This window comes from Tetrao urogallus, assembly GCF_951394365.1.
Source record: "Tetrao urogallus genome assembly, chromosome: 3".
Lineage (NCBI taxonomy): Eukaryota > Metazoa > Chordata > Aves > Galliformes > Phasianidae > Tetrao > Tetrao urogallus.
In genome coordinates, this window is record NC_136815.1 from 32,731,137 (window position 1) to 32,743,198 (window position 12,062).

At 35.5% G+C, this 12,062-nt stretch overlaps 1 protein-coding gene across 2 annotated transcripts in view; it reads right to left on the reverse strand.

The window, feature by feature from the left end:
- Nucleotides 1-12,062, reverse strand: part of PREX2 (phosphatidylinositol-3,4,5-trisphosphate dependent Rac exchange factor 2) — a gene marked incomplete at both ends in the record, with an annotated part of 171,534 nt that overhangs the window by 51,168 nt on the left and 108,304 nt on the right. For both annotated transcript variants that reach the window (XM_079533287.1, XM_079533286.1), the window contains 5 exons: nucleotides 1,539-1,667; nucleotides 3,116-3,206; nucleotides 3,586-3,668; nucleotides 5,781-5,875; nucleotides 9,252-9,431. In XM_079533287.1, coding sequence (XP_079389413.1) covers nucleotides 1,539-1,667; nucleotides 3,116-3,206; nucleotides 3,586-3,668; nucleotides 5,781-5,875; nucleotides 9,252-9,431 — 578 coding nt within the window. The remainder of the gene's footprint in view (nucleotides 1-1,538; nucleotides 1,668-3,115; nucleotides 3,207-3,585; nucleotides 3,669-5,780; nucleotides 5,876-9,251; nucleotides 9,432-12,062) is intronic.

Consider the following 12,062-nt stretch of genomic DNA (forward strand, 5'->3'; position numbering starts at 1 on the left):
ATGTTCTGATCTCTGAGCCATGCAGCATTTACAAGCACAACAATTGCAATAAAGTTAGCTACTATAAATTATTAACAGAGAAAATCTATTTTTCATCCTAGTTTCTGAAACACAGAGAAAATGTTCAGTAAATTTCTAGACTCTTTCTGATAAATATCTCTATTACATTATAGTAGCATTTGAAAAAGTGAAATCTTGTATAATGGAAAGGCGGTGATTCATTTGGACCTTGCTGAAGTCCTCCATGAAATTCTGTACTAGGCTTAAAAACAAATTCATTTGAATAATCTCAGTCCAGTATTAAGGGTATAAGATCAATATTGAAACTGGTCATTAATGCTATTTACAGGCAAATAATGTATACAAAAGATTGTCTGTCAGGCTTCAGAAAAATCTTTAGAAGAGGGGCAGTGAAAGACTGTTAAAGATATTTCCATTCCTCCCAAACTCTGAAACAAATTAATATTTGAATATTCTTTGATAGAAACTAGAAACAGCTCTTCAGAAAAAAAGTACCAAAAATACTTTTTCACTCCGTGGCAACCATAATTAAATTAAAATAAGTATTCTTAGTATTAAACAATTAGCCCGCTGTGATTGACCCTATAAGCAGGAGCCATTCTTGTAGTTGTTCTTATAATTTTCTATCACAGTCTGAAAATATGATTGTTTCTGATCTGAGAATAAAAATTCAGATGAGGAGGAGTTTGTTTTGATGGATTGATTTCTGGAGGTTTATCTTAGTAAAACTTAGCAGAAAGTTTTTTTTTAGTGATCCACCTTTTTGTTGTTTCTTAATGGAGCACCATGGAAATTAGCCAAGAAAATGAAAGATAAACATACACACAAACCATTCAAAGTTAGATCTGATACAATTCTTTGTTCCCACATAGACTCCTAGTGCAAATAGTTCTATAAAGATCATTTGGCTCATTATTTCTGTTTCACTGTCAAACAGTACACGAAATAAAGCAGAAGCTACAGGTAAAATTTTTTGGTGAGGAAATCCATGTTTCTTATGAAGCCAGGAGACTAGGAAACCACAGATCACACTGTCAATTAGTGGCAAGGAAGAGCAAAGCACTAAGTAACTATTAGACAATGGTGGGAGGGAGGTAAAGAAAGAACAATAATGGCACCAGGTGTGATAGACTGAGGAAGTGATAATGATTCCAGAACAATGACGGATAAGAGGAAGAAACAGGCCAAAGGTTATTCTGCAGAGTCTTCATCTTTCCACTTAAGATGGTACAAAAAAAGGATTTTAATTTCAAGGAAAGCCCTATGTGTCCCATGAAGATGACAAATCAGTCAAACTTCCTGTACTTATCTGAAAACTCCCTTCCCTTCAATATCTAATATCAGTAGGGTAAGCATCAGGCAGCTGAGACGTATTCTACTAATCTTGTTACTACAAGCATTAAAAAAAATCCTCACATTCAGGTGTTTAAACAAGCAACTGTATCTTTCCCCTTCCCTTTTCCAGGATCTACACCATAAACTGAGTGTTTGTTTATGGCCATGCTCTTCCTACTGACCTTCAACAAATTTTCTGATACTCTGGGCAAGACTCCGGACACTGCTGGGAAGGTTCCAAGGGTCTTGCTTGATGTGAAGTCGTAACCTCTTTGGACAGCTAAGCTTCGGTTCCATTTCCTGCTGAAACTCTATGCAAAAATAAAACCAATATTTCTTCTGTATAAATCCCTTGAGAAAAATCACAGGAAGGCATTATTTCTTTCTAAATGCTTTCACACCATATGAAGAGATGATCTTATTTAACTCTTGTTACAGTCAGAGTGACAAGCCTAACAAAAGCTCTCCACTTAGTCAAAGGAGAAAGAAAGCAGCAATACAAAAAATAGCTCCTTCTGAACCAGGTATTCAAGACAGAAGGTGACCTCATGGAGCAAGAGAGCCTGGAACTTTTAGAGGCAAGTGTATGCAAAACTAATCCAATTAGAAAATCAAATTGTAATTAAGACAAAATTACTTATTCTTTGACCTAGTCTCTTAAATCATTCAAGTGCCCCTTGTACTTCTTCAGAAGTTCATGAATAGCAAGAATAAAACATCCAGCTCATCCATACCTTGTGATTAATTGGACATTTATTATATCTCTGAAAGGTCAATGCTTTGTTAGTCTGTCACATGCTTAGCCTGAAACGCTGAGAAACTTAAGTGAGCACAAATGCTCTAGGTTCATTCTCATAGTCTTGGTCCCAGAATTGGAAATGGAAAAAGAGAAAGTAAGTAAGAGGAAGAGTTTATGCTGACTTCCAAACAAACTCACTGAGTACTTAAGGCTTCAAAAGACCAGGTAACTGGTGTACAATTACATTCTGTTGACTTCAGTGGGATTCTGGTGATCTGCAGAAGACAGATCTGCTCTCTGCCATTTACAATTAGCTTTCTTTGCAAAAAGACATTTGACAGGGTCAAATAATCCATAAGCAAACCTACTGCACAGCTATACACAATACAACATTCTGCCTCCCACTGACCTTTCTAATTATTTTTAACTCTTTGCTAAAAGAAGTCCATAGTGTTTTTCATCATAATCTTATGGCTATCACCACTTGCCTATTTCTATGTTCAGAATTAGCAACTACGTAAGTAGTAGCAAAGTATTCTCAAATTACACTTTTTTTTTTTTAAATCAGTAATATTTATGTAAGTACATAAATGGTATAAATATTATTGTGACTATAAATTTACATTTGCAAATTGTAAACCAACTTCATAAAAAAATATGTACAAAATGACTACTAAATAGATTAAAACAGATCAGAAATTGAGACAAATAGGTAATAAAGACACCTGCAACACACAAAATCAGCTTCTTACTTCAAAAAACTCAGTAATTCTATAGCCAGTTAAGAATCTAAAATTTAAAGTTGATTTTTAAGAAATATGAAATACGTTGTGCAATAGAAGTGTCAGAAACAGCTTTTCCACTAATCTAAAATCTACTTAAAATTTTCCAAGATCAATTATCACATAGTATGGCAAAAATAAGCAAAAATCAGTTTTTTAACGCTCAGCTCAAGGAGCACATGGCCTCATCCATATACTTTTCAAGCTGCCTTTTGATTCAGATAGATAGAATTGTTACCTTGTAGGCCTCGGCCCGGTGTGAAGTGTTTTGTCTGTTCAAAGGCCCTCATCACAGCTGGTCCTTTCAGAAGACTGACAATTGAGTCAACCTGTTCGGATCAAAATTCTGTCAGACAGGTGTTTTCTATAGCAGAGATCTGAAATTCTTTCTTTGAGAAACACAGACTAGAAGAAAACACCTTTGGATGCTTTCTTACCTAATTGCTGTAGTTAAAGCTCAGGACTAGAGAATGTTACTAAATACAAGGGCCTGTTTAATCGGTGGTTTTGAACTATTTACAGAAAAACAGAAGGAGAAGGAGTAAATACATACCATCCCAATAAACAGTGGAAAGCAAAAGTAAAAAAAATATATAAATAATATAAAAATATATATATATAAAAAAAAAATTGCTAAAGACATGTTAGCTCAAATATCTATGTTACTATTAAAGGAAAAAAAAAAAAAAATAAAATAAAATCTCATACTTGACCAAAAAGATGTTCCAAACAGCTATGGAGCTTGTCTTGTTTATCATGAGAGATTCGAACACTTATGGGAAGCTCATCGCCTGAAAAATATTTTAAAATTAAAAATTGTTTAGAAGGTTCAGCACATTTTCCAAAATATTTATAGCCTGGGTAATCTAGTAATCTTTGCACATATATTGATACTTAGGCCTTCAGGATTATACTCGCCATAGTTCTGGTAAACACAGTACATTATTCAGAATCACAGAATGAGATTATTGAATCACCAAGGTTGGAAAAGACCTCCAAGATCATCCAGTCCAACCATCCACCCATCACTAACATTTCCCCACTGAACCATTTCCTCAGTACAACATCTAAATGTTTCTTCAACACAATCCCCCAGTATGCAATTGTTTGCCCCACGTAATTTGCATTAGGCACACAGAATAATGCAGAAATAGCACTTAGAGAAGGGATCGTATTTAAAATCCGAGTGGATATGAATTTAGGCAATGTGGTCTAGCTTGAACAGTGGATTAGACTGGATGATCTTAAGAGGTCCCTTCCAACCCCAGTGATCCTATGATCAGAACACAAGAATCTTCTGTGCTGGACAACACAGCCCCAGACTAAACAGCAAATTAGCAGGAATAGTGCAGACCACAAAATCACCAAAAATCAAGACATTTTTATAGGGACTGACTCTTCACAATCTTAATGCTCTTACTATTGAAATGGTTCTGATAGTTTGGTACTTAAACAACAATACAGTAACCAAACCCTGCATTTGATACAAAGGTTTTAGAAAACAATTTTCTGTGTACCACTAACACAACGCAAAGGAGGATTCTCCTACGTCACGACCGTCAGTCACTTGCACTCTCAGACAACAGGTGACGCAAGCTGAACTCTCAAAAACTGAAAAATTGAGCTTACAACTGGTTTTCCCCCTTGCTGTTACAATGACAGATAACAAGTAGCCACTTGATAATTTGGGCAAATTTATTAAGACACTTAATAAATTTGGGTTATAAAATTTATTCATGGTCAATCTAGACTCATTTTTCTTATGTCAGTGAAACACTTAAATAGCAATTTTGTCTCCTTGATTTTCCTTTCAGCTCTTTTAGATGCCCTTACAGGCAGCAGTTATAACCTTTCACAAGATTTTACTAGTAACAAATGGAGCATAGTGCCAAAGAACTCCAATCTGATGTCAGCCACGCTAGCTTTGGAAGTAGAAGAAAATTAAGTCATTCAGAGAGTGGGAGTTCACTGAGTGGGAATACCTATCAACATTAACATCGTATATCTGCACTTGACACCTATACTTTCAGGTACCTAAAAGCAGTACCTCAGAGTGTTGCTTCACTAGGTCATATCTGTTTGTCAATACACCAGGTTGAAGATAAAGACCCTGTGTTTTCTTCCACCCTTTTCTCTGTATCTGCTCCCCACTCTTCAAATTTCCTGAAAGTAGCTGACCAGAACTGCATTATTCATAAAGTATCTCAGATACCTTGCATAATGTCATAATACTTTCTTAAAAAAAAAAACCTCCTGATATGAACAGCACTAAAGTTTTCTTTCTTTATGACTAAGTCTCAGCATTGGCTCATATTCAACTAATATGCCCAGTTCTTTCTGTTTCTAAATCATTCCCAAATGATAAACTAACAGCTTAGAGCAAATATTTTTATTATTAGTCCCTGAGTATATGACCTTGTACTCCATGCAGTTAAATCCCATCTCATTCCTATTAGCAGCTGCATTTATTTAAATTCAATTTGTCATGGCATAAACAAATATGTGCTCCTATGTGGTCTCACAAACATACACAGCCATATCCTGCATTCTGGATGCTGACGCAGGCTGGGCAAGCATTCTGTGCTCACCTAAAATGATCCTTACTCTGTACAACATCTCAACATAACTCTGACAAGGTCAGGGCATGAAAGTGGCTAAAAGTAGTCATGCTAAGAGCTCTAACTAATTCAGTCTATCTACAGAGGTGCTGGAATGCTGTCTCTTTCACAGAAGAGCTCTAAGTGCAGCTCTAGCTAGGTAGAAGCAAAACAACACAATTCTATTACCAAGGAGGAAGCAATTTTTATAATGAAAACAGCAACAAAAGTCCCAGGTAAATGAAAAGAATGAACCTGGGTAAAAGGAACCAATGACAGATTCATAGCTGACTTCTCTAAACATACCTGAATCCATTTCATCACTGTGAAAGTAAGAACTGCACTGACTGCTGCAAATGCTGGTGAACGACGCAATGGAGTTCCTGTTGCTGTTGCAATCGCTTGGAAAACAAAACAAAGCAGAATTAAATAAAGCCATGTCCTTTTACACATGCATTATATCAAAATTATATATATTTTTTCCCCTTTTCTGCTTTTGACTTTAGTGATGAGACGGTCCTTAAATTTTTTTTATTAACATTAAAGATCCCTGTACTCAGGCTGTCATAATTTACAGTCATGGTAAGGCTCAGACAGCTAGATTCTCTAACTTGATACCCTTTTCATTGTTAAGTTTGCACTGCAAGCAAGTATTTGCAGACTGAAAATATATACTTTCAATGTGAAACAACTAAATTTTCTTACACGAGTGACAGTTTTTGAATCTATCGCCTCAAACAGTTTTGTAACTCTACATTTAAATTCTGTATTCAGTCCATAACTAATACAGTATTACCAAGTACTCTGGTTTTATGACTTGAAAACTAGAACTCATATTGGGCTTAGAACAGATTTTATCAATTTCACTAGCAGAGAAACTCAAATTATGAACTACTTATCTCTACCAGGCTTAGTTTCAAGCTGCAACAGAACTGCTTTCTTCAGAGTGTCTGGTATGATGCTACATTTTGGTTCTAAAAGAACAGTGCTGATAACACACCAGTGTTTATAGTTGCTGCTAAGCAGTGCTGTACAGAGCTGAGGCCATTTATAGGGAAGGGCCAACGAGCTGGGAGGGGACAGAATCAAGAAAGCTGACTTAAACTGCTCAAAGGGATATTATGCAGAAGGAGTTTTTGAAGGAGATAGAAGTTCATCTCATCTATTCCACTCACTAAGAAAGGAGCTAGCTCGGCATTGCTCAGGGGTGGTGAGCAATTGCTTGCTTATCACTTTTTATATTCATTCACATATATATTATCCTTTTCTTTTTCTTTTAGTAGATAGTTTTGTCTCAGCCCACAAGATCCACTTCTTTTATTTTCTCCTCACCCCACTGTGAAGCGGGGGAGTAAGCTAAGGGCTGCGTGGTATTGAGCCAGCTGCTGGGTTAAACCACAACACAGCCAAAATATATTTTATTAGTCCAGCTTTTCCAATTGTTCGTTCTGTGAGAGATGTAGATGTTTACACACATAACTTCAGTGCAAATTTTTATGCATAAAAAAATTGACCCTTATTAGTCTAGTAAGGAGATTTGGGGATTAAAATTTGAGGTTTTTTCCTGATGTTTTCTCTGCTGTAGATACTACACTCATTCACCTCGTCCTCTCTCTCAATAAGAAATTGTTCCATACTGAAAATAGACAGAGAACATATCTACTTCTGCAGCACAGAGTAAAACTTAACCTTTTGTACTGAAAAACTGTGAAGAAAAAATTGAATTCTAAGTCTTCAACAGTGAATGATTTATTCACTTCAAGAAGACTGTCTAGATTCAGGAAATGATCAAGTAATTATCCAGTAGAGGGAGTCTTAAAAACCCGAGTGAATATAAGATCATGTACAAATGTACCTAAAGCACATTTAAATGCAAGGAATTGGCTCTGGTTCCATGAATTGGGTGTACCATAAATCAAGACATAAATAAGTATATTTTTTACATATTGCTACAATTATTCATTCATTCATAAGCTCCCTATTTGCTTTGTTTATTTTTGTAAAAATAGAAGCTACCCCTACTATTTTTGGCTTAGTAACTTATCTAGTTAGCTACAAGTGAGTGGGGAAAATGTTACATTGAACCATTGTAGCATAATTACAATCAAATCCATTACATAGATGAAAAGACATCAGTAACATGTTCTTACAGTGGATGAACAGTCCAAGGATTATTAAGAATTTCTGGCTGGATATTAAGAAATGTTTTCTAACTAATTCTGTTCACATACAAAATTCCCCAGAGGGAAGATGAAGGTTATTTAAAACAGGATTGTGCTAAGTATGAGAAAATGAAACACGGGAAAATGAAAAACAGATTAGATTACAACTATATGCCATATCATTCTGCTTTTGTGTGTGTGTATGTGTTGTAAGGTTTACAGTGAGGCCCTAGAACATAAAATTAGGGTACTCTAATAGTTGAAATTAGCATACTAATTATAATATTGTCACAATGGGATCTGAAAATTTCAAGTTTTGTCTAATATAATTATTTAAAGAAACTAAAAAAAAAGGCAAAAAAAAGGTGATTCTACCTTCTAGTCATAATAATGAACCATGATAATGAACATACGTAGCCATTGACATAAACATGAGGCATTAGTTTTAGATCAATCTATGTGTGTTCATTATCATGGTTCACTGCTCCGGAAGTAATGCCTCCTGTTTATTTCCATGGAAACGACAACTGATACGAAGAATACAATAACACTAGTTGATAAAGTAAATTCTCAGCTACAAAACACTATTCTGCAACATAGTCACCACCATTAGCCATGCATAATCACCAGAAATGAAGAAAAGCTTGCATACTGCACTCTCAAAAATCTGCACCAGCAGAGGTGACCCAACGTTGCTGTTACCACTGCAGAAGTGCACCACCCGCTACCTCACTGAGTTCACATTCACACTGATTGAACGTGACTGAAAGACTGAAAATGGTCAACACCATTTTTTCCCATAAGGAGGAATTCAGTGACAGACTTTTGCTCCATACGCACTTCCATGTCAGGCGCCATTTTGTCAGACTTGCTCCCTGCAGCCATCTGTCACACGGCAACAAAATGCAATGGAATATTGGTGAAAAGGTTCAACCTTTAGTCTGCCATATCACCAACATCCACCTTGTCGTGGGTAAACATAATAAATTAGAAAGCATTACTTTTGGGGAAGCCATTGTATAATAGAGCCCTATTTTACTTGCAGTTAAAATTTAATTTAGATTTTACATCAAGTGTAATTAACCAATTCTCGCTAAGCATCAGGAGGTTGTCTTTATAAAGACCTGTGTTTGATATAATTACTTCTTCCTTTTCAAATTTCTTTGCATTTTAATTCACAGTAAGGGTGATGCACTATGAGTTCTAGATGTGGGATGCTGCTACAATATTGACCAGAAGAAGAAAAAGAGTATGTGTTGAGAATCAGATTTTTTTTTTCCTTGAAATCAGCAAGAATGGTGGCCCTGGCCTCTTGCTTTCCATGGCAGACATTCAGATTTTGTTGGGAAGCATCATAACAAAAACTTTCTATTTCTTACAAGTAATCTAAAGAAAACAGCTCTGGCTGTGATATCCTATTAAGTTTAAGGACACTTAAGATATAATAGCTAATCTATAAGCAAACAAGTTTATTTTATATGTCTTATAACATATCTTGACACCAGTCATTCTAGAAATGTCAGAACCTCTTGTTTTTATATTCTTCTTGATTTTATACAAACACACAGGCTTGATTTGTTAGACAGACAAATAAAAATATTATTAGTAAAAGTACCTGTAAGAATCTCTATTGCTGATAGTATCATGACCAGAATCTTCTTGTTCATCACCTGTCACACTGAAGCAGACTTTCTTTCCATTCCTTTCCCCCTTTTCATTGTCACTGTCTGCTGGTACTAAAGGCTCAGGTGTTTTACGTTCTGATTTTGGAGAGTACGTTATTGAAGAAAGAAGGCTGAGAGACAAAGAAAAAAAAACCCACAAGATTTTTAATGTTTTTCAAAAGTGAACCACCAACAAACTATTTCTCATCAACATCTTCCAAATATTATCCTATCACATGAGATTAGTTCAGCCCATATCTTTTTGAAACACTATTTGAAACAAGGGACAAAGGTGGTATATTCTCCTATTAAAAAGTGTTACAGTTGACTTGATCGTGCTTTAATCAATGAAACTAACCGACTATTCGAACTTCTATGAAAGCAAGGTTCCATTTGAGGATGAAATACAGTCTATTCTTGGAGACATTTTCTATTAATGGAACTACTTTTAGGAATGAATCAGGTGCTTCTCAGCACGAAGCAAGACAACAAATAAACTATTTCTCTGTGAAAAATATATATTTTCTTAATTATTACTATAGTAGATACAGCAGCTTGCATCACAAACTCTTTTAAAACATTTTAAGAATTGTTATTAATACGTCTGTGTTCCTCACATTCCAAGCGTCTAAGTCACTATCACTAGTAAAACTGATGATTAATCTACAAGCTTCTGTGAAGAGCACAAAATGACATCCAGTCAAGAGCAGAGAACAGTACAAACTGCTGTATTTGGAAAATGCAGATATTGGAAGCAGAAAGACTCATGTTCCTGAGTGATTAATTCATATTGAGAATGAGATGTTCTCATTTACTTTCAAAATCAGAACAGATAATACAGAGTATTCTGTTTTAACAGAACACTCCACTGCAAAGATCTTTTCAAACTAGTGTTTGGATTTGGAAGGCAGCATTTTTCTTGCAAAAACTTCTTTCTAAATTTTTTCACTAAATCAGATGACATTGAGTTCTTAAGAAATTAAGGAAACGTACACTTCAGAAATGAGATAGGGTAAACTATCCCCATAATGCTGTTTGTTTACTGTAAAGCAATGAACACATAGCTCAAACAATGGCTCTGGCTGATTGAAATTAGGACCTGATTGATGTTAACATAGAGCTTGACATTAACTTGAAGAAAACAAGGATGGTAAACAAAGCTTTTTAGCAATTTCTTTCACCATTTCTGCATAGCTTTTTCCTACTAAAAACTAATGAGACAGACTGACAAATATATGTGTCAGGTACGTGTATCCTGCATGAAGGGAAACATACTGATCCTAACTGTAACTGATATGTAGATAAATTAAGTATAAAATAAAAATAATTCTACTGGGCCTTAAAGTCATCCATCCACTAGAAAGACATATTTGGGCTACATGATGCCTTAATGCTTCAGTGTGAAATCACCACTCAGTTCTTCCCTATCACTTTAAACAATCTCTTAGCAGGATTTCACAAAGATGGGAAGGAAGATGGAGTGTGCACTTTACAGCGGTGTTCAGTTTGATCTATCTTCTCATTATGTGTTATGAAAACATAAATCTTAAATCAGTTCTTCATCTCTGTAAGACCAATTAGTAAGAATTGGTCTGAATACCAAAATACAAAAAAGGAACTAGACAAACACGTGGCAGGTGATTCTAACTTTTCCAGAAAGGTCAATTTCAAGAAGACCCAACAGCACTGTCTACTGGAAGATGAGGTAAAGAATAACTAATACATACTCCTCTTATTTTCTCGTGTTCCCATTTTGACCTCCTTTTAGGATAAAAAAAGAAAAGACCACTGGACAGATACATTCTAGTAACTTCTTGTGGATTTTGTAGTTGCAAGAAAGTAATTGAGAGTAAGAAACAAACAAGCATAATGAATTGCTATTTCAGCTCCTGAAAATATCTTCCCCTAAGTAATTATTTGTCAAGAAACAGACAGTCTATTATATCCTGTTCTTTTATGCGGCTGTTTAGTCACTGCTGCCAAGATCTTGGAAAAAGACTGATGAAGGTAGCTGGAGCTTTTCCTAAGGGAGCTTTTCACTTTCTCCCAGCATGCAGGCTCTTTTTCTAAGGAAATTTTTTTGCTGAACTACTGTGAACGAAAGCTGGAACTCTGCATAACAGAGCTCTGGAGTTGGAGTTCCTGAGGTCACTGAAGTGCTTTCAGAAACCCAATTCAGGGAGTCTAAAACACACAAAACCAGACCTGGTCTCAGAAAAACACATCAACCATCTTTAAAGAGACTTATTTTCTTGTGTTTCTTCTTTTTAAATGTAGTACATACACACTGTATGTATGTATTTTCTTTGGAGATGGTCTACCACAAACAAAATTGTCTTAGACATCCATCTGTCAGAGGAAAAATATGTGTATGAGTAGTAACTAATAGCCAGAAAGTCCCTGTAACTACAGAAAAGGAAAAAAATAAAATTCCAATAAACACAGAAATTTAAAACTCGACCAAAAAAACCCTCATGGATGGAATTAATCTGATATGGGAACCAAATAAACACAATTCTATAGGTATGTCAGAAACGAAAGATGTTATGGTCAGTCTGAGCATTAAGAATGGATAGCCAGCCCCTTTTCCCTAGCACCCAAGAAAGAAGAAAGAAAAAAAGACCAAAAAAACACACCAATGCAACTTGTAAGTTGCTCTGACTTTTCCTCATGCAAAAAACTGGGAAGTGTTCAAGCTTCCAACAAGTATCTTTCAAAAAACACCTGGGATCATGGGAGAATGCTGACTGCATGTGAAACAA